Here is a 27,334-nt window from a genome sequence, read left to right as displayed (position 1 = left end):
TAGAGCGTACCTTGCCTCCACTTAGTTGTCTGTTCAGCAGACATTATCATCTAGAGATTGTTAAAAAGTAACGTTTGACGTTTTTGGCAGAGATATCACAGCCCATGCTCTTCTCCCCACTTGGGTGACGCTCTCCCGTCAAGAGCTGAACACAATCCCATACCGTGCCAACATTTGACGCTGCAGCACACCTACCTTCAGAGATACCTTGCCAACTGTTTACATTTTATGGCAAAGAGATCACAGCTACATTCTCACCCATGATAGCAAAACCAAAAATATTATATATGAAGAGGGCCTCAGATACGAAAGCTATCAATATAAATTCTTCTCAATAAAAATGATTATTTTTTTTTTAAAGTTTGTCCTGTTTCATTACTGCTATGGAGGACAGCTAGTTTATAATAAGGTAGGTCTTTCATATATTCATTTATTGACTGCTTATACGAGGGGAAGTCAAAAAGTAAAGGGACATTTGAGAAAAGGGGCATTTATTCTAATGACAGAAATATGAAACATACCTTATTTTTCTACATAACCTAACGTTATCTACATAACGTTTCACAAGTTTTTTGATTCCGTCGGAAAAAAAGTTTTGCGGTTGCATCAATGACTTCTTCATCACTTGCAAATCTTCTTCCTCTTAGCGCTTCCTTTAGTTTCCAAACCACGCTTGCTGCCTTACTTTCCGGTTCGTGATGATGAACCCAAGTTTCATCTACAGTAACGATTTGCTGTAAAAATCCATCTCCCTCGCCACGATAACGGGCCGCAGGTTTAACATCTTCCGCAAACAAAAAGCGAATCACTGCCCTCATTTCCTCCTTGGTGCAGATCGACAATGGAGCTGTCATGATAACGGTCTGCTACACTCCAACGAATAACGCGGGAATAAGAGTTACACGTTGTATAGAAGTGTTGGCGACTACACTCATTCAGCGCTGGATACGAGCAGTGCTACCAAACTCTGAAAAGAGAAATTTAAAAAATCCCTTTACTTTTTGACTTCCCCTCGTATATCATACAACATTTTCATATCTGCTTAGTCCAGTTGAAGGTGACAAGGCCAGTGCCTGTCCCAACAACAGTGGACACAAATCACCAGTCCAAATGGAAATATTTTGTGTATCAGAATGTCCGTTTTTGTGACCAGTACAAAGAAATTACCGAAATTCCTAAAGGGAATGTCTGTCATGCCAAGGGATTTGCTCCGCATTGATTCAGCTTCACTCTCTGCTTCAGATTTGCCAACAAACTTCCTTCTTAAGGACTGTGTGACGTTCAGTGAGAGCTTCAATCTGAGCGGATGTTTCCTATTGTGGAAATATTCAGACCTGGACACAAACAGGCAGACACAGAATGTCCTAAAATACACGCGTCGTATTGCTAAGCACCTGCACAACACCACAACAGTGCATCAGTCACTCATAACAGTCCCTTAGACTTCCTTTTTCTTCTCTCTACCACATCCAACTCCTCCCAGGCAAGCTCCGTCCTCTTCCACCTGACCCCAGCTCCCAAGTGGAGTGAGGTGGTCTCTTTTATATGTCACCCGGATGTGCTCCAGGTGCCTCCTGATCTTTTTCCGGCAGCACTTCCTGGAGCGGCAGAAGTGCTGCCTTCCAGGGCTCCATAATTGTCCAGGTGCCCCCTGGTGGTGACCAAGCTCTGCTCCCGTGGTCCCCACGCAGACCAGGGCGGTTACCCTCTCGTGGCCTGGGCAATGTATTGCTCCTCTCCCGGTCTTTCCAGGCGTCCCGGCTGGGCAGGACCTCCAGCCGTCCACCACACTGCCCCTCCCTCAGCTGAAGCCCGTAGGGTGAAGCAGCCCGTCCCACGAGGGCAGGTCTTCCTCCACGGCAGGGCGCCGACATTTTTCCATCCACAGTTCGGTCCTGCAATAGACAAAGCAGAAAAGGGTGCGGAGACATTGTTGCGATGCCACCTACGGGCGTCCTCCGTCACGCTGTATGGACAATGCCTCCACAGATGACCGGTACTATGGCACTCATAACATCGGCGCGCCCCCCTTCTCTCCCATGCCCTCGGGATATGAAGATAGGACGGGTACGCCCATTCCCTCGGTACCCCAGTGTTGAGCGTCTGGTGCGATATCTGGCTAGTAACACCTGACAGTGAAGGACACACGCACGTTTTTGTACATTCAGATTTCCACCGTTATGACATAAGCTAAGGCCTTGCCCATTCATGTCTTGGTATATTTGTAAGTAAGTAAAATTTATTTATAAAGCGCTTTTCTCAGACAGCCTGTACAATAAAATAAAAGAACAAAGAAGTTAGAATAAAAAATAAAATAAAGTAAAAATATACTAACAAAAACTGCCCAAAAGCTTGTCTAAGAAGGCAAGTCTTAAGCTGGGCTTAAACTGGTGAACCGATGGCACCGATCTGAGTGCTGGAGGAAGACCGAGCCACAGACCGAAATGTCGATCCCTTCAGAAAGAAGGCCTTGTTGGCAGGACCTCAGGGCTCGACTAGTGGTGTAATGGGGCAGGAGATCCACAATGCATTGAGGAGCCTAACCAGTTAGATTGTATCCTCAATTCGACTGGAGGCCAATGCAAAGAGAATAAGACAAGAGTAACACGAGTCCACTTATGAGAGCTTTACGCATCATGAGGGCTTCTATCATACACTCCTTCAAAAGCGCTCATCTATGGACGGGGTTGCTTTGTTTTGTAAGTTCAAATGGACGCTGGTTAGCTTGCCTTTGTGCAGTAAAATGCATTTTGCTGAGCCTGTAAACCACCGCTTTCTGTCCGTACCTCGCATGACAGATTACAGCACAGTTTGGACCTTTGCCGACTGGGATTGTATTTTTCGAACACTGAAACTCTTTCCTTCCAAAAGAAGCCTGCAGCCTTTGTTCCAGCATCTGTGATGAAGTATCTGAACTCTCTGCATTTACTGCCAACGTTCCGCTTGTGCAGTTTGCTCTGTCTGGCACAGGTTTCTGCCCAGTACTGTGAAGCCTTTTAACTGGTGAATCGGAGCTGGTGCTACGTTTGTGTATCCTCCAGGGGTAATCGTTCTCCCCCCCCACTATGCGACTCTTCAATTCCACCCGGGGAGTAAATGCTAACATTACTCAAAGTTATTGTCTGCTTTTACATGCATTTTTATTACTCTTTAATTTAATACTGTTTTTGTATCAGTATGATGCTGGATTATGTGAATTTCACCTTGGGATTAATGAAGTATCTATCTATCCATCTATCATATAGTGCCTTACAATCTATCTATCTACAGTATCTATCAATCATATAGTGCCTTTCTATCTATCTATCTAAAAAAAAAAAAGCTGCCATTCGATGAAAGGTGAGATTAAAAGTTAGTCTGTCATTGAGACCTGGAGAAAAGTGTGAGGATGGACTTCTGCTTTTCTTTGAAACGTGTCACTGAAGCAATGTGAAGGAACACAAACAGGAGGCTCAATGGGCTATCAAGGGATCTACAACAGGCTTGGTGAGGTCTTTGATTTGAACGACTCCCTCAAATGGTCTACTAGCCGCCCCCCTGCTTCCGCTCTGCAGACGGCCGGACACTTTGTACAAGAAATGCAGTAAATACGATTTTTAGACTGGCGAGAAGCCCGTTATTTAATATTGAATTTACCACGGGGACCAGATACAAAGGTATTTTGGGGACATATCTGCAAGTGACACCGTGGCTCCTGGTGGAGAATGTGGAGTGTGAAGTGAGCAGCAGATGAGATGTCCTGTGTGTAAGTTATGACAAAGGTAGGACTGGCGTCTGAGAAATGAGGAAACTCTACTTGATGACCTGTGGGAGAAACGGAGTGGCAGGCGGACTGGCAGAACCAGCGGCAGGTGGGGTTCCTCTGTGAGGGGATTATGAGGTGCACTCCTGGCTTGATTGAGGGCCGTGTCCACAACACGCATGTGTGTACGTATGGCCATTTGGCTAATTTAACACGACTGTTTATAACCAGAAGGAGGATTAATTGGGTGTGCTGCATCTGTGATGGACAGGTAAGGTCAGACTTTAGGGTCACTTTATAGAGCGAAGAATTAAAAGTGAATTACAAGAGTGCCATGAGGGTCGGGGACAGGGGGCCGTCAAGGCTGACTGTGATTGTAGTCACAGAAGGTAACCTCGTATTCCCTTGCTTGGTCACAGATGTTCCTTTTTAGTCTTCTGAAAATGTGTCACCTGCAACGGTCTGGCGGGAGTGTGACGTTTATTGTACCTTTGCTAGAAAAGCTGCCAGTTGATATCTTTTCACTTAATGTTGAAACCTTTTTTTTTTCTTTTTCTAACATAGGACAGCAGCTGGGAAAACTGAGAAATGAGTTTAAAATCACTTGTCTGTCTTTTTTACCTGGAGATCATAATATCTTTGTATGTGGAGGATTCAGCCCAGAGGTGAAAGCGTGGGACACCCGCATTGGCAAGGTATCAGTCTGCACTTTTTGGGGTGTTAAGTGTTCTTATTGGCACTCGCAGAGCCTCCTGTGGGTGGAGTACGACTGCCACCTTACACTTCGAACAGAAGTCTTCAGACCCCTTTGTTTTACAGCACTTGCGGTGGGCTGGCACCCTGCCCGGGGTTTGTTTCCTGCCTTGTGCCCTGTGTTGGCTGGGTTTGGCTCCAGCAGACCCCCGTAACCCAGTAGTTAAGATATAGTGGGTTGGATGATGGATGATGGATGTTTTATAGCATTGAATCATGAAAGGTTTTATTTCGCTTTTTTTGGCACTGTCCAACTGGAAAGACTCTTTAATGTCAAAGTGAAAACAGATCTTTGATAAGTAATAATCTACAAATAGAAAACCCTTTACATTTAGGACAAATTTAACTTGCATTTTATGAGGTGACACAATGTCTTGCTCTACGTTTTTATGGTCTCCTCCTTTCCAGCTCATAAACATCCAAGACTGACAGAAGTTCTTCTATAAGACGTGTTCGGCAGCATTTCCATCGGGCAGTACAGCCCCTGTAGTAGTCGTACTAAAAGTGACGTGCAACTCTTACCCACTGTGCCTGGGCACCGCTGGCAGAGACGTGCCCAGAGTCTCACAGCTGGCTTTGCTGCTAAATGTTGCCTCCCTAACTTACAGTGGGTACAGAAAGTATTCAGACCCCCTTCAATTCTTCACTCTTTGTTATATTGCAGCCATTTGCTAAAATCATTTAAATTAATTTTTTTCCTCATTATTGTACACACAGCACCCCATATTGACAGACAAAAAAAGAATTTTTGAAATTGTTACAGATTTATTAAAAAGAAAAACTGAAATATCACATGGTCCTAAGTATTCAGACTCTTTGCTGTGACACTCATATATTTAACTCCGGTGCTTTCCATTTCTTCTGATCATCCTTGAGATCACCTTCATTTGAGTCCAGCTGTGTTTGATTATACTGATTGGACTTGATTAGGAAAGCCACACACCTGCCTATACAAGACCTTACAGCTCACAATGCATGTCAGAGCAAATGAGAATCATGAGGTCAAAGGAACTGCCTGAAGAGCTCAGAGACAGAATTGTGGCAAGGCACAAATCTGGCCAAGGTTACAAAAAAATTTCTGCTGCACTTAAGGTTCCCAAGAGCACAGTGGCCTCCATAATCCTTAAATGGAAGACGTTTGGGACGACCAGAACCCTTCCTAGAGCTGGCCGTCCGGCCAAGCTGAGCTACCGGGGGAGAAGAGCCTTGGTGAGAGAGGTAAAGAACCACCCAAAGATCACTTTGGCTGAGCTCCAGAGATGCAGTCAGGAGATGGGAGAAAGTTGTAGAAAGTCAACCATCACTGCAGCCCTCCACCAGTCAGGGCTTTATGGCAGAGTGGCCTGTTGGAAGCCTCTCCTCAGTGCAAGACACATGACAGCCCGCATGGAGTTTGCTAAAAGACACCTGAAGATTCTCTGGTCTGATGAGACCAAGAGAGAACTTTTTGGCCTTAATTCTAAGTAGTATGTGTGGAGACAACCAGGCACTGCTCATCACTTGTCCAATACAGTCCCCACAGTGAAGCATGGCGGTGGCAGCATCATGCTGTGGGGTGTTTTCAGCTGCAGGGACAGGACGACTGGTTGCAATCAGGGAAAGACGAATGCGCCAAGTACAGGGATATCCTGGACAAAAACCTTCTCCAGAGTGCTAAGGACCTCAGACTGGGCTGAAGGTTTACCTTCCAACAAGACAATGACCCTAAGCACACAGCTAAAATAATGAAGGAGTGGCTTCACAACAACTCTGTGACTGTTCTTGAATGGCCCAGCCAGAGCCCTGACTTAAACCCAATTGAGCATCTCTGGAGAGAACTAAAAATGGCTGTCCACCAATGTTTACCATCCAACCTGACAGAACTGGAGAGGATCCCCAAATCCAGGTGTGAAAAACTTGTTGCATCTTTCCCAAGAAGACTCATGGCTGTATTAGCTCAAAAGGGTGCTTCTAATAAATACTGAGCAAAGGGTCTGAATACTTAGGACCATGTGATATTTCAGTTTTTCTTTTTTAATAAATCTGCAACAATTTGAAAAATTCTTTTTTTTGTCTGTCAATATGTGTGTGTACATTAATGAGGAAAAAAATTAATTTAAATGATTTTAGCAAATGGCTGCAATATAACAAAGAGTGAAAAGTTGAAGGGGGTCTGAATACTTTCCGTACCCACTGTATCTTGTGAAGATTTTGTTGTTGTTTTTTTCATTGCTGTTTCACAATATTTTGAATCACCAAAACAGAGCAGATGAAGCACATCAGCATCAACATCTATTTTCTTGAAGACTCAGAGAGCACCAGATTAACAACATTCTGGACAACAACCTTTAAATGCCTCCCAGATAGCCTCGGTGTCCTAATCTCTCATAGCCCATTAACTGCCATGTCTGGTGGTCTTAAAGTGGAGAAGGACAAAGAAATCGTAGCTGCCTTCACCTCACTACTAGCACACAGACTTACCGATCCCACCTCACCTCACCACACCAGTTTCAAGTCAGTGGGTAACTGATGTCCGATGTTATTTGAAATTGTAAAAACTCAAATTCTCACCCAGAGAATCTGCTCAAAATATTTTAAAAACATGGCAGGATCTAATCAATAACATTTTATAACAAGCATCTGTATCAGGGAAAAGGATACTCTTCCTTCCTTCCTTCCTGCTTTTCAAGTTTTTAAAGATTCTCTCTGGTTGTTGGCTCTCCTCTTTTTCTCTCGGGTGGGAGTTGAGTTTCGGTTTATTAAGTTTGACTCGATTGGATGGAACGCCATTTTCTGCCCCGTTTTTAACCTGCTTGTCCAGTTCAGGGTTTCTTGCATTTACTAATTTGGCCGACACTTTCATCGAAGGTGGCTAACAACATTTGAGATACACTTGGCTACACTTCTTTTATTTTCAGATATACGTGACGTTCATGGTCACACAGTGTCAGTGGCGGGCTTTGAACTCCACAGCTGCACTATGCCACACTGCCTGCGCCCTGAGAGCTACGGCCCATTCCAGTGCCAGTTCTGTATTGTCTTGTATGCCTCTCACTGACAAGTTCTTGAGTGCTGAGACCACCATGATCACCAGGTCAGCAGTGTCCCAGTCCTCCTTGTGTGATTTATTTGCAACTCTTGCCTTCTCTGCTGCTATAGGTCATACGGTCCTACAAGGCTAGGATACAGCAAACACTGGCCATCCAGTTTCTCCCAGAGGGTCAAGAGTTTGTGACCAGCTCGGACTGTGTGAGCAGGGACTCTGCTGACCGAACATTAATTGCGTGGGATTTTCAGACAGCTGCCAAAATCTCCAATCAGATTTACCAGGTGAGTGCCTGACTGATGGACCGGACCACAAGGCTTTGTGAAGAGGATTACTTGTGTTCAGTTTTGTCTGTTCTATTTACCCCATTTTTTTTGACACCCATTGCCTGCCCATCCTAACTGCGAGGGGGTCTCCCTGAATTGATTTCTTCCTTTTTTCCTTACAAGCGTATTTTTTAATTAGGATTTTTTTTCTTGCCTTCTTAGGGAGTCAAGGCTGGGGGGCTGTCATGAAACAGGGCCTAATAAAGCCCATTCTTTTGTGTGATTTTGGGGGGGGCGATACAAGAAAAAAAGTGTTGTTGATGGCCTTATGTGGCAGGCAGGGTACACTCACCATATCTCAGATTGTCTTCTGTTAATATTTGGTGTCCCTGCAGTTCTCAGTTTATTCACTCGATGATTCAGAATTAAAGGGGTGGCCAGCTTTATTTGAAGCAGAGAGGGGCTTTGAAATCCTTGCTTGTGACATATTGACAAAAAAAACACATAAACTTCAAATTCTCTTTGTGTGTAATGCACGATGTTTCAACATTGATTTGTGCTTCTGTTGCTTAGCTTTTTTTCACACTGTAGTTGTAATTATTGTGTAGGGTGCTGGGTTCTTAAGTGAAAGTGTGCCTAATAAGAATAAAATAGAAAGCCAGAGTGCTGACACACTAAATTACTTTATGAAGCGGCTGACAGGACACTGGTCCTTAACCTACTTTTTTCTGCTGGTATCTCACGATCCCAGCCTATGACACAAGTCAACTAGAAAAACAACAGCTGTTAAAAATCGATTGCTAAAAGGAGTTCTCATGCCATGGTGCAGTAGTCAGGGGTCACTAGTGGAGCAGATGGATACACAGAATTACTATCATTTTGATGAAGAAATAGTGAGAGCGGAGTCAACAGCGAGTTAAAGGTGTTATACAGCACTTGAGATATCGGGACCCTTGAAGAGGACAGCGGTATTGGAGATTGCCCAGGCTACAGGAATTTCAGCTCGATTTCTATAGCAGTGCTGGTTTTCATTGTACAGCTGGAAGTAAACATTACAGGGAACAACAGCGGACATTGTATCATTACAGAAGGCCATTGTGTACCTAACTGAAAATATTGAAAGTACACCTCATTAGAAGGATTTAGGAGTCACAGTGGACTGTCAACTGGCAGACAGCGTTCAGAAGCCATTAAGAAGGCAAGCAGAACATCAGGTTATATAGCGCCTTGATGTGTGGAGTACAAGTCACAGGAGGTTCAGCTCAACCTTTATAACACACTGGTGAGGCCTCATCTGGAGTACTGGGTGCAGTTTGGGTCTCCAGGCTACAAAAAGGACATAATATCACTACTGTAGAAAAAGTCCAGAGAAGAGCGACTAGGCTGACTCCAGGTCTACAGGGGATGAGTTATGAGGAAAGATTAAAAGAGCTGAGCCTTTACAGTGTAAGAAAACGACGATAAAGAGGTGACACGATTGAAGTGTTTAAAATTGTGAAGGGAATCAGTCCAGTGGATCGAGATGGTGACTTTGAAATGAGTTCATCAAGAACATGAGAACACAGCTGGGAACTTGTTAAGGGTAAATTTCACACAAACATTCAGAAGTTTTTCTTTACACAAAGAACCACAGACACATTGAACAAGTGACCAAGTAGTGTGGTAGACAGGAGGACTTTAGGGACCTTCGAAAATCACTACAATGTAAGAGGATAGGACTGGTGAGCTTTGTTGGGCTGAATGGCCTGTTCTCGTCCACGTTTTTCTAATGTTCTATTGTAAATATCTTGTAAATGCTGCCAAGTTTGGTTGCTTGGACTCAGGCCCACACTGTGGAAACTTCAGGGAGCAAAGCTCTCTTTGGGGATGAGTAGGAAGAATCTATGGAGTGAGTGGAAATGTGTGAAGCCTACGTGGCAGGGATGGGTTCCCCTTCTTACTATGAGAGGTACAGCACTTTTTATATACATTTTGGCAGGAAGGACTAATAGGCATTGTGCACACCGTAGTGCTGACCTGTTGCCAGTGAAATTGCAGGCAGCTCAGTCACTTCCATCGTCCATACTGCCGTTGTGATATTTGTTTAGTGGCGAGAATGTCTGAGCAAAGGACGTTTAAGTTTCAGCATACAGACAGCTCAACAGCTGATCTTTGTCGTGTAGCTTTATGTTGAGCCCACCAGAAAGTACAACGAGGTACTTAGTTTCTCATACATTTCCCTCCGATGAGGAAACCCAATCTTAAAGGATCGTTGCTATCCGCAGAGAGCTTTACAGTTAGTCCCCATTCCTGAGTTTGGAGTCGGTGCTTTACTAAAGAGACTTTTCATGAACCCCAGTCTGAGACAGGGCGGCGATAGCTGAAGAAGGGGGCGCTCCCTGCATTGTTTGTGTGTTCCACTTTCAAGATGGGGTGGGTGGTTGGAGAGGATAAAGAAACTAACGGAGGATGACACACCGGGCGAGGAGGAGGAGGATAAAATCCAGCAGTTGTCAGCCTAGCACTTGATGAAAACGTTTCTCTCGGAGAGTAGATGCTCCAGCTGAGGAAACAAATGTGAGACCCTCTAAATGAAGCAGCAGTTTGGCATTCACTGTTTTGCTGGCATTTTCTTTTTTTGCAAGGTAAGATGTCCAGCAGACTCATGTTATTAGGTATTAAACTTACATATTTAGTCATCTATAAATAAAGTTTAATGACTAATTATTGAAATTGTTTTAGCCTAATTTAATCACATATTTTTTGCATGTCAGTCCATAGTAGACACAAGTTTTTAATATGTGCAGATCTTACCTTCGTAACTGTGGTTTCGTTTGAAACCCTTCTCCTTTTAGCTCCTGAGGTTTGGCACAATGTTTGAATAATGCGGCTTACGTCGTTTTGGTTATTCTGGGCACGTCTTGAACTGATCGAGTGAAAAATACCACAACTCGTCCATTTTGATATCAGCGTTGGAAGTGAAGAAGCTGGCTGACGTGGAATCCGGAAGAGAGTGTGCACATTGGCCACATAGCAGTACACCCTCGTCCTCATCATTTAACTTGGGGGTCCTCAATTACAGTCCTGGAGGGCCACAGTAGCTGCAGGTTTTTGTTTCAACCCGGTTGCTTAATTAGAAAGCAATTCTTGCCAATAGTTTAATTTCATGGCTTGTTAGTACTCTGCCATGTCAGGTTATTCTCGTATCCTAGATTTTTTTTCCTTTCTAAGGATATCATGCAAATGATTTGAAGGCTAAAATGGAGGAGTACTTCTCAGTCCTTCACTTTTTTTTCTTCACTTTCCTTCCAGGTATTTAATTAAACCCAATAGTGCATGATAAATACACACAGAGGTGTAAGTGGTAACCAGCTAAAAGGAGAAATGCTGGTTTCTTTTGACATTTGCATCTCATTGCTAATTAGGAGCAATTTAAAAACCAAGAATATGGCTGTTTAAGACTAAAATAGGCAATAAGGGTTCAAAATCTTAACGAGTGAGACAACTAAAGTGAAGCAAAAGTCTTACTTGAGCAATAAGTGTGTCTTATTAAGCAATTGGGTTGGAGCAAAAACCTGCAGCCACTGTAGCCCTCCAGGGCCGTGATTGAGGACCCCGGTTTAACTCTACTGTGGACAGTGATGCCGTCTGTCCATTTATTGTACCAACTGGGTGCAAAGCAGGAACCAGACACTGCCTCTTACATTTAATGGCAGTCTACAAAGGACAGCTGTGAGGACCAGTTTTAATCTTGAGATCAGAATATTATGCAGTCGTCGTTTTGAATGAAAGACAGAACTATACTGTACAAAATAAATACCCAAACAGCATGGCAGGATATCCCACCTGTGAGGTCAGCCCTGATATTTGCTGCCTTGGCTTCAACGAGCTTTGAATATGAATAACAAACAGAAGGACTCGGACTGTACATGTGTTATCAGATGGCGCCTGCCATGTGTGGGTATGCCGCGTGGTGGAGTGGACGGATATTCTTGTTGCTTCTAAAATTGCCTTTGTAGTTCACTTCTTTGAGAACAGATGAGAGCTGCATGTTTCATAATCCCCTGTCTTTTTTAAGCCTGTTTTCAAAAGACATTTGGTACTAGACGGCATATGATAATTGTAATAAGTGGTATCCTTATAGCCTTTCACTTATCCTGTTAATCCACTTAACCATGCTAGAGTTATGTACTGATGGGCCTCTGCCACCTTTATCATCCATACATTATAATCTCTGAAAAAGGTTTAAGAAATGTCATAAATGGCTGTTTGATATTTAGAATGTGTGCATTTCTCACAGGCTCTCACTCTTGTTGTTCCCCAGGAGCGCTATACTTGCCCAAGCCTGACTCTTCACCCCAAAGATCACGTCTTTGCTGCACAGACTAATGGAAACTACGTGGCTTTGTTCTCAGCCCAACGACCATACAAAATGAACAAGAAAAAGCGCTTTGAAGGCCACAAAGTAAGTCTTGCAGCTTCACTGCACCCATCTGACATGGAGGAATCTTTTGCCGACATAAAGTAGACGTTTCAGCTTCTTATTCTTGTTTGCCTTCACTAGGGACTTTAGGCAGCTGTGAAAATGCAGCAACGCAAATCAAGGTCTTCCCCGACTCTTTGGTTGTTTCTGCTCCCGTTGGCTATTTCTGAGCGATTAACCCCACCCCACAGGCCTCTGTCAGTGCCATCGTTCTGCCCTCTGTGATGATAGGTTACATGGGTCTCTTGTTAGAGGCATACTGCCAAAATGACTCGAGCAGTGTGTGTGGAGGCGTAGCGTTTCTCTCACTCCTCCAGCTCTGTGAGCAGCCATGCGTGGGCTCAAGGTCTTTATTCTCTCTCTGTGCTTTTGTAAAGAAGCCTTTCTCCTCTCCCTTAATTAAACTTTATTTTACAGTGCAGATCACTCCTTGTTTCCATAAAGCAACTTATTTCAGTGTTTTTTTTTTGTTGCAGAAGTAAACCCAGCATTGTACGATCAAGTTTGTGGCTTGTCAGGCAGTATGAGGACATCTTTTTAAGCAGTGGGCACTCTTGACCCAGCATACCATCATTCACCACATTTCACGTACTTATTTGATATCCTTATAGGCTAAGGCAGCATGGCAACAGAGAAGTGTGTGTCTTCACAGCCCAGTGCACCATTACACTGGTCGTTGTGCATCTCCTGTATTCAAGGAATGTGGAGCAGTGGGTCGATATTCGTCCTCAAAACGCTGTGCGAGGTTAGTAAATGTCAACGTAGGCCAAGACCCACTTCAATGATGTGCTGGACTAAGACCGCACTAGACTGGGACGCTACTCCAAATCTGTGTCCGACGGGACCCTAGCACCCCTACTGCCCAAAATCATACATCCAATTGTATTGTTTTATAGCTGTGTGTTACTCTAAAACACGCTTCCCTGATGTACACAACGTTTACATTGTACATTTTTGCACAGTATGCAAGTATGGCTCAGAGCGCTTTAAACATATGAGAAGAAAATTTAAAATTATGCAAGGGGTACAATGAAAAAAAATGCCAAATCTCTAATTGTACAATTGGTGAAAGTCCTTGTTGAATTGATAGCATTTTTTACACTCAAACGGCCAGAGAAGAAAAGAACAAACAAGCAGTCGAGCTGGCCAGGATGCTAAAGAAAATTACCTCGAGAAGTTCCATGGGTAAAAGAGTGCCCAGCACCATCTGGGCATGGCGAGGCTCTGAAATGTGATCAAACTGTTCACTTTTATCAACGTGTAGTTATAATGGAAAACCCTGGCAGATTCAGAGCTGCAGGTATCGTCAGCCTTTCCAGCATCAAACCTGTTGCTGAGTGTTTTGGCCAAGTGGCAGAGGACACTGTAAATAAAATGAAAAGGAAAAAGAAGTGAAGAGTAACACAAGTAACAAAAAAAAAAAAAAGGGAGAGAAATATTTGATTGGGCTGTTTAATATTATTAATACAAGAGCTTAAAATATACTATCATCACCTGTATGTGTTAAGAGTTTTAATCTCTTCCACTTCTATTACGAAACGGACAGATTAATAAATGTGTGGAGCAGTTTTTTTAAATGTTCAGCAGTACTCGCCAAATTGATAAATCATTTCATATATGGATATAAAAAATGTAAAAATCCGCTTCACCTTGAGAAGATTGAGCAAGCTGTTTGAAGATCTAAAGGCCTGCTGATATAAAGTAGCATGCAAAACTGTCAAGAGCATTAAAGACAATTATTATAAAATCGTAAGAGACACAATGAAGCCGTTTAGTGATGTTAATCTTGGTAAAACGCGTTCCTCTTTTCCTGCTGCCACAATGTGAACAAACCGCAACTGAAGTATACGTTTCCTTGGTGGTCCTGAGAGGAGTGCATTACAATCATCAAGGCAGCTAATGCTAATTTTTCAGCATTTTGCAATAATATAAAAGATCACATTTTTAATTGAATAAACGCAGCCTTATTAATATGTTTAATAAGTGATTTAAGATGTAGCTCTGAATTCACTCTAGTAGCCGCAGTAGACTCTTTACATCTGACTTGACCAGCGAGGCCAGATCCATATTTTCCATAAGATCCTCACTTTTTCTACCACAGATAAATAATTCGAGTCTTTACGTTTTCCTTATTTAATTTATTTGAATTTCTGCTCACCCATTCTGGAATGCTAATAAGACAATTAATCAGGGGTTGACAGCTTTGGGGTCTTGTGTTCTGTATAGCTAAAGAAGGAGGCAATGATGTAGCTAATGCAGGAACAAACTAAAATTGGAAGCCCATTTTGAGAACACCACAAATATGGGACACCTACAGTAAGTGGAAGTGGTGGCACTCGATTCTGATTTCCAGAGGTCGATGAAAGAGAATACTTTCATGTCTACAGGGTTTTCCTGCCTGAGTGTCAGCTTGTCAGCCTTGTAGCATGGCGGTGGGTGAGCTGTGCGAAGTAATGGTGGTGAGTGAGTGTGTTCAGCTGTTTGGAGTCAGCTGAAATGAGGATTTGATCTGCTAAGAAAAATAATGACTTCTTGAAAGCAAAGTAACGAAACACGGCCAAGTCTAGAGCACGGTGTGTCCCCTAATAAATGTAAGCATTACACTTGATCAGGTGGTGCGGAACGGCCTGAGCGCCACTGCAGTGTACACCTAATGATTCAACATCAATCACAGCTCACTGTACGACAGCCCAAGCAAAATTACACGGACTGTTCGGTAAACGTCTCCACAGCGCCCCTCGCCCCAGACAGCGTTTCCACCGGAGCAGTGACCCTCTGCTTGTTGCCATGTCTGACCTGCAACACACACGGACTTTGGGCCTGCTTTTCCATAATTTAGTTTACTATTATTAGGTACATTTCAACTTACAAGGATAAAGTTTAAATAGCATGCAATATTTGTAAAAATACAGTACTGTTGTGAATAACTCCTAAGAAAAAGTATTTGAACGCTTGTTTATCTGTTTGTGGAAACACTAATTACTGTAACATTATTAGAATTAACATAAACAGACACCCTACAGTAAAGAGTAACAAGGGGACATCCCTTAGAATGCTAAACTGATGCAATTCCCAGGAGTGCCCTGCTATATCATTTTTAGAATTAGTTCTGTGGTAAATCGTTACGAGTGTCGTCCATCGTTTGCCGTAACTCGTCTTTTGACTTTGGCTTTACGTTCTTTTCCCCATTCAAGTGATCCCACACATATGCGGAGGTCAGGGCCTCTGAGGTGGCCAGTCTAACGCCATTAGAGTTCCACCTGCTGACTTCTCCTCCAAGAAGGTCCTAGTTATGTTTGCAGCACATTTCATGTCATCCATTGTTCCATAAAAGTCTGTTTTTGCCAGTTTGTCATTCTTCCAAAGGTACAGCAGGATGATATTTCTCAGCATTCACTATTTTATTCATTTATACCATTGGCTAAAAAGCACCTTCAAACCATGACACAAACACCAGGGTGCAGTCCACAAAATGCTGCAGAAAGGCATCAATGTACATCTCATCAACTAGACTTTGTAAACCTAAACTTTCAAATTCGGACTCGGTGGTCTTTCCTGTACTCCTCTCTCTCTTTGAGATGGACTGCTTGGCTGCAACATGCCCTACATGACCATTTCTTTTAAGATGTCTTTGCTCAGCAAAGATGTGTTCTTTTGGTGGCAATGGTCTCTGCCAGAAGAGGAGAAGGTCCTTCGCTCGGCTTATTGAGACCATTCTGTTCTCTTTATCAGGTGGCAGAGGTTTCTTTGGATTCTGTCCCCTCTGTGTTCTGTCTTTAGTTTGTCCAGTTTCATCAGATTCCTTTATGACAGCTTGGACATTTTAGTGTGCAGTTGTTTGCAGATACAAAGTTAGGATTTAATGTGCCCAAGTGTATCACTGTAGTGCTGTCCAAACCTCTCCTTGAAACACCTCAGTATCTGCAGTTATCTTTCAGTCCTCCCATTTAGTTAGCTATCACAGCGAGCTCGGCTAAACATCACCCTGGGCAGCATCGACACTACTACATTTGTGCCGCATCCGAGTGGCAGCCTTTCCAGCAGCTCCGTATATGACTTTATCTATCTATAAAATATATTTATTTTTTTAAATGGAAACGATCCCTGTCCACACTAGCATTGTTACACGGTCTACAGCAGTATCTTGGTTCACAATAAAACAACCAAAGTGCTTATAACGTAGACATTCGCCGACATTGAGCATACTTTTATCAGCAGAAAAATCCTTGACGGGATTTATCGCAAAGGCGTTGCACCAGTAAATGTTCCTTTTGTGCAGGTGTGCAGCGTTCAGATTGTACAAAACACCATTTAGACGCACACAGGCAAGCAGCACAACAAGTAGCATGGAATGCAACTCTTCTGTGTCTGCTACATGCGATTATGGCCTACATCCATGAAGGGTAACCAATCAGTGAATGAGATGTTATAATGAGCAGAAACCAATCAGGGAACAGCTATGTAATAAACAGAAACCAATCAGAGCGCGATTAGAGTTTGCATTTTTAAAAGTCTATGTTTTCACCCGTCTGCATTGCTGTGCTGAGCTGGCACTTCAGGACTGTCTATGGCTCTAGAGAGCGTTTCCAAAAGGCAAAAGCATTTCGGGGGTTAAAAATCAGCAGTGTAGTGTGGAGGAAAGGCCAAAAAAAAAAAAAAGAGATTAACGTCTGCATTTTTAAACCAAAACAGAGTAGCGCGGCTGTAGCCTTAGTTCGAATGAGGTGTGCCATTGGTAGAATTGAACAAATTTGTGGAAAGGCTGGGGTGTTTCAAGGAGATGTCTGGGAACCAAACCTGTCATCGCATATGATGTCTAAGTTTTTGGAAAACACAAGAAATTCTTGTCACTTGCTTTATTTTAGCAATGTTAACTTAAGTTCTGTTATTTGTAATATTTCCACCAGCAAATAAAAAGTGTACAGCCTAGAAATCTAGCTGTTCAAATCATTTGGTGAGGCGTTCTGCGCAGTATTGTGTGTCTGTGTGTACAGTATGTGTGTGTTTAAGTCCAAATTCCTAACCAGTAGCAGTCACAATATGAAATTCTGGCCAGGAAATCTACTGTATCATTTTAGAGGGGAGCTTGGTGTGAGTCACTAAAGATGCGCTGCCAGTTTTATCAAAGATTACTCAGGCTGTGACTGTAAAAAGAGCAGCTGGCAGAAAGAACCTCCAGTCCTCCAACAGAAAGAACACCATTTATAGTGGATGTATAGGTTGGGAATTGTGTGCGAGGGGCTTCATGTTTAGTTTGGAGTGCCCTACTCAGAAGAATGAAATCTTCTACTTTTACAGCAGGTTCCATGTTCATAAAATAGTGTAGAGAAGGAATGCCAACCCACACCACAAACCGGATTACTGTTCTGTATATCTGGTGCCCTGATATGAAGTGCCCATCTTTCTCTACAGAGCTAGTTCCCTTGATGTCCACTGACACATTTGTTGTTGTTTCTTGCAGGTTGAAGGCTATGCTGTGAGCTGCGAGTTTTCACCAGATGGCACCCTGTTCGCCACCGGCAGTTCCCAAGGCATAGTATACTTTTATAGCTATGCCACTTCCAGAATGGTCCGAACTCTGTCTGCCCACAAACAAGCCTGTGTGTGTGTGACCTTTCATCCCGTCCTACCATCTGTTGCTGCCACATGTGACTGGAGTGGCGAAGTTGCAATTTGGCACTGACTTCACTTGGCTGGGAGATCATCATGGGAAACAAGGTGCTTGGATAGCCTCACTGATGGAAGGTCTATGCAGACATTTGCCAAATAATCCTTGTGGGCTGCTAGCATTTTTTCCAACTAGTCGTCTTATTTAATATGTCAGTTTTATAGATTCTTAAGCAATAAAATAAGTTTTCTTGCTCCAGCTTGCATTTTAGTGCTATGGCTGGACAAGGAGAGAGTCAGATGTGGCAGAGATTTGCACTCGGTACCTAATTTGGTTTGTCGATGAGCGCCAGTGGGCAGACTTGTGGACTGGTCTGACTGAGTCAGGTGGGGTGTCAAACTCCATACGATTACACAAATAAAGTTAACAACTGAAACTTGCTGGATAAATCTTGAAGTGCGATTGGGCAAAAGTTGATTTTGCTATAACTACTTTACCAACATGTTCGATTATTGAGGCGAGTTTACCGTTTACTTTGCCCCCCCATCTCCTAGCAGATGGTCTTGTTTTGCACAGTGTCCCACATGCTCTTAGTGCCGTTGCGATGGCTACATAGGAGGTTTGTGTGACAACTCGACAATCAGAACGAAACCAGACAAACAGCCAGACTGGAGAGCACAAAGCTGCTGTGTCTGACTGTGCTGCCATCTTGGTTGAGCGAAATAGTTTTAAAAATAAACAAAGAAGAAGTAAAAAGAAAATAAACTAAGCCTAAGGAGGCCAAACCATAAGTCCTGACTGGCAGACCGCAGCATTTCTAAAATGTCAGTACACAACAAAGGCACCAACCAGCACTGCTTGCTAAGCCTAGTTCTGTACTCCATATTCACTTGTGTCTTCTACAGGAGCTCAGTGGAGTCCATCCACACCGCGCAGCACTGGACCACAATGCACCAAAGAGGGCTCTCTACTGTACAGGACATCACATGCAGCACTGGATTATCTAACACCTCGGCCTGGCAGCACACGAGTGGCGAATGGCACCTGCCTGACCCGATACTGAAGAGCTACTCCTGTTGACAGCCGAGTCTGCTTTTTAATATGTTTTTATTGATGCACGTTGTATTTAAGGTTTGATGTTGTATATGAGCGGTGTGCTCTTGGTATTATACTATTGTAACTAGTCTGGGACACTTAACAGTAAGAACCGCGGTGTACTTTTGTACACAAAAATAAACTTGCATGTGCGTGTAAACAGTGACACTCTACATACGCTTGGGATTGCAAAGGAGAGCCCTATTTGAATCTGACGGAAATAAATTGTTCAGGTTTCCTTGAGCGGTTTGAGAAAAGACAACAGGATACCTTTAGGTAAATGGTGTGCGAATGAAAAGACCCCCAAATCTATTAGCGGAGGATTCAGAAAGCATCCCCTTATAATGAACAGGCTGTTGCCAGCTTCTATAGCATATTGGTTGACTCTGATGTTCCACATTTAGGGAATTCATTTTCTTTAACATTATTATCTCATAATGTAAGGTAAAGAACCTTGTCAGTGTATAGTAAAGGAATTTTAATACTGGTGTTTTGCGCTTGAGCTCCACGGCCCATGTGTCACAGAGAGGACAATGTGGTTAGATGTAAATACTACAGACGCTTAGGGGTGGAGGAGAAGGCAAAGCTGGATTTGAAAGGGCAGCCTTGTGTGGGTGGTAAAGGCACAGCGAGGGTGACAAGGGGTTTAAAAATGAGCTGTGAATGCTTGTGACAGAAGGTGGCACCGTGATCAACCACTAAATGTGTCACCGGGGATGTGGAGACATCAGGGATCCTGCGGACTCTGATGTGCTTGCTGTAAAGTACCCAAGTTTTCAGACTGTTCAGTCCACTTCCATTCCAGGCACTTTCTAGAGGACACATGTAAACACGTATTGAAGGACTCGTGTTAACTTGAAAATACAACTAAGAATTGGATGACATCCCTGTGCTGTTGGAGGCCAAAGTACCTGTGATGCTGTGGCTCCACTTGCAATTGAAAGTTCACAGTGTGGTGGATTACAAAGAGGGGCCATTCCACTGTGATGGCCCTACTTACTGTTGTTGAGGCATTATGGCTGGCTAGACTCAGCTACCAACATGTCACCATTCCTCATCCGGCTAGATTCCTCCTCTGCCTTTGACACTGTCAACTATCCATACAGATCTTCCTTGCCACCCTCTGTGACCTTAGCATCACTGCTAAGTATCAAGGGTACACCAGGCAAGCATGGCAGTCCCCAAGGATCGGTGCTGGGCCCTCTCCTCTTCTCGTTATAAATCTCACAAGGCCCCTACATCTTGTCCTGTGCTTTCTCTTATCAATGCTATGTGTTTTTTTTTTTTTGATCCGATATACTTTATTAATTGCAGAAGAGAAATAGTCTTTTTACATGACCGTTGGATGTCAGAGCATAGGGTCAGCCATTGTACAGCAGCCCTGGAGCCCTGCCCCATTTGCCGATAGTACACAACTGTACCTGTCATTCCCTCCAGAAGCCCAAAAGCGTCAACTACAATCTTGGCCTGTGTAATGGATATTGCAGCCTGGATGTAGGACACCCATCTCCAGCTCAATCTGTCAAGATGGACCTTCTTGTTATCCCAACTCATCTGTCTGTTCGGCACGCCACCGCTGTTCAGTTTGGCTCACTAATGCTAACAGTCGCCAAGTCTGTACTCAACCATAGTTTGGTGATACATGCCCAGCTGTCCTTCACTGACCACACGATCTCTTAGTCTTGCAGAGTCACGCTATACAACATCCATAAGATCAGACCGCATCGGACAAGAGTATGCAACACAACTCCTGGTCCTGGCTTGAAGAACAAGCTGCCCATTTGAGATTCTGCTTCCCTCAATGTGTTTAAGAAGTAATAAAAGTGTCTGCCAAGCTAATAAATGTCAATTACAAAGGGTACTGTGGGTAGTTGTGCAGAGGCGGTTGGAGAGTCGATGGTGGACCACACAGTGCCTGTGCATACGCTGACCTTCTTGGGTTCCTCACCAGTCTCAGACTAACAGATCCTCCCTGCTGTCTCTAGTAAATTTGTCAGCTTAGATCCAAAGTTTAAGTAATGTAGATAAATAAGATTAATATAATTGTGGATGTAATTCAAATAAGCAATACAATACTTCACTTTCCACAAGAAGTGCCATTTAATCAATATTTAAACATTTCTACGAACATATCTTACTGATAACATGCTCAAGAACTAAAAAGGCACAACAGACAAAGTGAAGCGTCAGACATCTCCATGGCTACTTGAAGCAATCCAAAGCCATCGTCATCACTGTTGGTGTGCGTCAGTAGTGACAAACTCGGGAAGAAATACAAAGTACCAAGGACATCCTTAAATAAAGCACACCTGCTCCATCTATGAAATGTTGTTAAGCTGACCTTGGTGCTGCCGGACCCCAGTGCCCAACCCCACCCCACCAGAGCAGATTTACTTGTCATTTCTGCTGGCACCAGCTCAATGCCATCCTTTCCATTCTGTGGTTTGTGGCCCATGCACGTGTTATAGCCGCAGTTTCTTGTGCTGCAGATCTCCGCAGCACCAACGGGTGAAGCAGTCAGACAGGAACTTCTGTTCAAAATGAGAAGGCAGTGGAAGTGAAAAGTGCAGCAGCCAGGATCAAAGCGAATTCTGTCGATTAACATTTCAAAGTTGTGCTCTGCCTCTGGATGTTCCTTTCAGTCTTAATTGGCACTGCCATGTTTTCAGAAACTGACCTCATTCCAGAACAAAAGAATGTCACCAGTTTTACCAACATTCTTTCTTTTAGTAGTAAAATGCTTTTTTATTTTGCCGTACTGGGTCACCACACACATCAATCTACACAACTTAAAATGTGAGTTAGCGTGTGCCATCTCTCTTTATTATCTTCTTGGGAAAAACCAACCTGATAGAAAAGCGGAACTCCAGTTAGTCGGAGACAAATTTCCCCTTCATGTTTCTGTTTTCCAGAGTTTATTTGTGTGTTTTCATTGTCTTTACAGCTTACTGGGTCTTCTTTTCTGCCGTAATGAAAGACCTGGGCAAGCTTCCTGGTGTGAACATGATGGTTTAAGAGTGGCCCTGACCCCCCACACCCAAAGGCCTCTACTGGGATAAGTGGGCTATAAGCAGCTGCAGGGGTTCCCAGGTCAGAAGGTCCCTCTTAGGGCTCAGCAATCGAACTGTTAAGCCTGCCTTTTTATCTTCTCTTATTCTGCTCTAGTAGAAGACATTCATACGAGTGTTTTCTTTGTTGTACTTTCAAACACTTTCTTTTAGCATATTAACTACTTCAATTCACCTTAGTTCAGTGCTTAAGATGACCCCGAGAGTTAAAGCAGAGCCGCTACTTCAACGCTACGTTCATCTGTGTGCTAATTAGTAATAACAAGCTAACTAAGTGGTCCTCGACTCCAGCCCTGCAGACCACCTTAAAGGTGTTCAGGGTGAACGACTGCCTTTATTAAACAAGCTGTTGGTTCCAATTCTCGGATTTTTTGTGTCAATCCAGAAATTTCAAAATTGCTTTGCAAACTTTACAGGAAGGTAGCGGGCATTTATGTGTGTGACATCAATTATTGTTCTTCTTCTTGCCTTTTTGTGTTTTGGTCATTTAAGCCTCTTCTTGTTTATCAGCTCACACGTGGATTTTATACGGAGGTGGCTGCTCCCTGTTAGTATTCGGTGTCTTTTGCACCCGTGTCTGTACTGCAGTGTTTGGGTACAGTGAGGGGAGTAAACTCCACAAGAAAAGGCAAACTAAAAGGAGGTTAACATTTAAAGATGCTTCCAAAAATTCTACTTAACGTAAATAAATATACGACGACACATTTGTGAATGCAAAATAAGAGAAGAAAAACTCTAATTAAGCAGAACATTTAAAAGTACAACCCCAATTCAAATGAAGCTGGGATGTTGTGTATAATGTAAATAAAAACAGAATACAAGGATTTGCAAACCCTTGTATTCTGTTTTTATTTACATTTTACACAACGTCCCAGCTTCATTGGAATTGGGATTGTAAGACTGAACCATTGATTTGTGAAATTGGCTTGAATGAAAGCCCACAGCCACAGTGGGACCCCCAGAGCTGAACTTGGGAAGCTGTACCTGCTGTATGATACGTCCGTGTAGACAGATACACGGTTTAGATTTGTGTGTTTCTGGAGCGGCGCTCAGCACGAGGTCTCTTCGTGTCACACACCCCTTAAAGCTCTGAGCCTCACAGGACTACAATGGCGCCTCTGCTTGACGTGATGCTCCGTAGACTAAAAGCTCGGCTACGCATTCAGACACTCGTTTTGGTTACTCTGGACGTTGTAGAGAAGAGGGGCACAACAGAATTCATTTTACACTTGCAGGCCTACAGCTAACATCTCCGATCCTTACGTGGCACGACTGGCACTCGAGCTGTCATTTGATATTTTCCACCAACCATCATTCTAGTTTTAATTTTTTTTTGTTCCTGCTGCCACCCCTTGTACTTTGCACATGCCACCTCTTTTAATGTCTTTCTGCTTGCACTCCTGGATCATCACAATGGCCCTGACCAAACTGCTTCACAATGAAAGAAAGAAGCCTAGAAAGTTGTGAGAAATGGAAAGTTTAAAGATCAAGCTCGGCTACAACCAAATCATTACCTCACAGTTCTGCTTTGGAGCGTGGTGATCTCTGTGTGAATCACAATGATGGAAAAAAGGATAACGAACATCCGTCACATCCTGAACCCACAACCAAGCTTTGTATTGTGTGGTGAGGTTTAGATCACTACACCAATACGACTGTGGATACACACACATATAGAAAGTCTACGTACGCCGGCCTGACATCACACAAGTAACACATATGAAATTCTAAATGTTTATTACCTTTATGGTCAGCATGGTGGCACAGTGGGCAGCAGGGCTTCCTCATAGACCCAGAGTCCTTGCTTCAAATCCTGGGCTGGTCTTTGTCCACATTCAGTTTCCATCTTCTCTTTGTCTGTGGTTGTTTTCCTCCTGGGGACTCTGGCTTTCCTTCCATGGTCCCAGAGAGGTGCACTTTAAGTAAATGGCTGACTCCACGTTGGTCCAGTGAGAGCCCTGTGATGGACCCTCCAGAGCTGGCCCACCTTGTGCCTATAGTGACCGGGACAGCCTCCAGGCCTCTTGCATCCCTAAATTGGATTAAGCGGATTCCAGATTGTTATTTCCCTTCCACACTAAATACATGAACTTCTAATGAAAACCAAATCTAACTTAAAACAGGCGTGTGTGTGTGTGTGTGTGTGTCCACAACTCGCAGCGGTCATGTGGTGGAGGCTCCCTTTTCTTGATGTTCTCCGATGCGGAGTCTCTTTTCAATGGCCCTATGCCAATTTATTACTCCAAGATCTGGCAGTGCCCGCCCATTCGTCCTACCCAAATGTTCATTCTTATTTTGCGAGTGGGCAGTGCATGGACGGTTCTCTTGAAGTCACTCCACAGAGTTTTGAACTTAACCAGGTCATTTGAGGATATTCACTTTTTGAAGTTTGAGCCACCTGAAGTTGCGATGCTATGCAGAAAAGTAGGGGGCTGACAAGACAGAGAGGATCGACGGATGGCACCAGGAAAGCGCTCAGCTCGCAGTGTTCAGAGACCCCGACTGTGCAGTGGACTAAAGGAGCTCGGCGTTGTGGCTTCTTGGCTTCCCACTGGCAGTTGCACAGAGCAAATCTTCCACCTCAAATTCTTCATTGCGTGAGTCCATAGCAATTCAGCACTTAGTTGCTGCTTGGGTTTTGTGCTCAGCTTTCTGGTTACGTTCAAAAAAGAAACATCTTCCAAGTTTAAGCTTTTTTGGAGGGGGGAGCAGGACTGCTTCCAGAATCAGCATTTGCTCCCACCGAGTCCTCACATTTGCGATTTGTCCCCAGTCTTTGAGGATGGCAGTGCCCTCGTGTCTGCATAATGGGCCTCCTTAATTAAACACGAGCGAGGCTGATCTGTGCATAAACTCTTCATTTTTGTGCTTTTTGGTATTCATCAGTACTTTAGGAGCTCCAATCTGTTCTTAGCTATGAACACATTTTACAGCTGCTTGCATTGTGTGTGTGTGTGAATTACACAAGCGGCTCACTTACTCTTTGTATAATTCACAATTTGAATGTATGTTGTGTAGTTATGTTTCAAAGGCACCAGTGCAGTATTGTGAAGATCCTTTTAAAACTGAAAATGAAGCTGTTCACCAGCAGATTTAAGTTAACAAATAAAGATAAAACGTCTGTGGCAAAAGTGGACTGTTTCTCCTACATGTACAAACTCTGACTGTTTGTTGTCTGCTGGCATTTCCACGTATTAACCATTGTGGTCCCCGGCCAGGGCTGGAGCCAGGCTGGGACGCCCAGGAGGACGTGAGGAGGGCTTGTGCCTCCTCCAGACCGCGAGGGGGCGTCCGTCCTGGTTCTGTTGGGAGCCACGGGTCGAGGGCATGGAAGCCCTACCCTGTAGGGGCCCGTGGTCACCGCCAGGCGGCGCCCCGATGCCGGTTTATCCCGTGTGGTCCTCGGCCGGGGCTGGAGCCCGGCGGGACGCTTAGAGGACCAGAGGAGGGCGTGTGCCTCCTCCAGACCGAGTGGGGGCGTCCGTCCTGGTTATGCAGGGGACCTCGGGTAGGGGGCTTTGAAGCCCAGCCCTGTAGGGACCCGTGGCCACCGCCAGGCGGCGCCCCAGTGCCTAATTGTCCCGGGAGCCCGGCACTTCCGCCACACCAGGAAGTGCGGGGAGGCGACGGGAGACACGGACGGCTTCTGGGTGCGCAGCCGGCACTTCCGCCACACAGGGGTGTGGCCAAGACTAAGTGCCGGGAAGCAGCTGGAGCCCATCCGGCTCCCCATAAAAGGGGCCGCCTCCCTGCAGTCAGCGGTGGAAGTCGGGAGGCAGTACGACGGAGCTTGAGAGAGGACAGGAGTCGGCCAGGAAGCAAGGCACAGAAACTGTGGGATCTGGACTTTGGGCGATTCAGTGCCAGCAGCACTGGGGTTTGTGTGAGTGCACATGACTATCGAACTTGTAAATAGTGTAAATAAAAGTGTGTTGGGTGCAAAAATGTTGTCCGTCTGTCTGTGCCGGGACCAGCGTTCACACCATTAACTCCATTAATCCAACACACATTACCCACAATTCCTGCTTACTGAAATGCTTATAAAAAGACCCCCAAGCCTTAGCCCAACATAACGGCTGCATGACTTGGCAGAGGGCACACCTCAGTTTGTCGTCGGTTTATTACCCGGCATTGTGGAACTTCGTCTGAAAAGGCCGACAAACTGAAGCGATGCCACCCCCTCTCTGCACTTGCCTCACAAACCCGCGCTATCCCAGCTATCATTGAGACACACACTACCTGCCCGCCATGTTCAGTAAATGCAGTTGCAATGTATTTTCAGAACATGAAACATTTAAAAATAAACACAGTGGTGCCTCGTATTTTGAGCTTAATTCGGTTCAGGAGGCGGTTGAATCATTTGATGTCCAAATCAGTTTTCCCCATTAGAAATAATGAAAAGTGAATTCACATGTTCCCAGACCGTAAACAATACCCATTTTGATAAACTTAAAGAGCAAATACACATAATGTAAGGCACAAATAAGACAATTAAATGCCCTAAACATTAGGTTAAAACATGAAAACAATAAATAAAACACCTACATACTGTATAATAATTGCATTTACTGTACCTCTGAGGAGTGGAGATGTCCCATGGATCGCTTTGATCCTTTTCCACCTCAGTCATCGTTGTTTCCACACACTTCTTGGACGCCATGGTGGACAGATTGGGGTAACACCAAAAATCAAGTTAAAAAAGCGCTGAACACACACGAGCGTAACTCCAGAGATGCTTTCGCAGTAAGAGTGAGAGACGACTTTGGCGCACAACAGATGACGTTTACGCTCGCTGCATAAGCGCCATGTATTGCTGTATTTCTTCACTCTGTGCGCAGTTCGAACGTTCAAACAAAATGCTGATCTAATTTCTCTCTAAAATACCATTCAGACTCAAAGTACAAAGCACCACTGCATACAGAAAACTATTTTTTCAACCTCAGCTTAAATAACCTCTTGTCTCAGCAGCTGAAAAGATTTTCTCTCTTTCTTTCATTGGCAGAGTTTTGCACTTTTATTCACATTAATTCCCAACTTCCTATAATACATTAAATTGGCACTGATGGGTACGGACTTCAGTTAGTTGAGTAATAAGGAATGCACTGGCCGTGTATCATCCTACAGTGGCAATTACGATCAAAACGGTGGTCCACCCAACATGAGGCTTAATAAGGCTGTAGAATAGAAATGAGACCCACTGATGCCATTTGCGATTATCCTACTGGCTTCAAAATCGTCGTTATCCTTGTCTGCATTAATCTATTTTTTCCCCCTAATTTATCATCATTTTTCCTGTAAGTTTCCTTCATGAAGCA

General features: G+C 44.0%; 1 protein-coding gene across 4 annotated transcripts in view; it reads left to right on the top strand.

Annotated features, from left to right (window-relative positions):
• wdr25 (WD repeat domain 25) overlaps positions 1 to 21,781 on the top strand; it is a 179,276-nt gene extending 157,495 nt beyond the window's left edge. For 3 of the 4 annotated variants that reach the window (XM_039742195.1, XM_039742194.1, XM_039742196.1), the window contains exons 4-7: positions 4,307 to 4,437; positions 7,634 to 7,804; positions 12,090 to 12,230; positions 17,710 to 21,781. In XM_039742195.1, the coding sequence (XP_039598129.1) occupies positions 4,307 to 4,437; positions 7,634 to 7,804; positions 12,090 to 12,230; positions 17,710 to 17,931 (665 nt within the window). In that variant the 3' untranslated portion in view covers positions 17,932 to 21,781. Of the gene's footprint in view, positions 1 to 4,306; positions 4,438 to 7,633; positions 7,805 to 12,089; positions 12,231 to 12,724; positions 14,220 to 17,709 lie in introns of those variants that run through there. The other variant, XM_039742197.1, reaches the window with a different exon arrangement.
• The last annotated feature ends 5,553 nt before the right edge of the window (positions 21,782 to 27,334 follow it).

Source organism: Polypterus senegalus, chromosome 18 (genome assembly GCF_016835505.1).
Source record: "Polypterus senegalus isolate Bchr_013 chromosome 18, ASM1683550v1, whole genome shotgun sequence".
NCBI lineage: Eukaryota > Metazoa > Chordata > Cladistia > Polypteriformes > Polypteridae > Polypterus > Polypterus senegalus.
The sequence above is the reverse complement of the archived record's forward strand: the minus strand, read 5'-3'. Positions and strand labels throughout refer to the sequence as shown.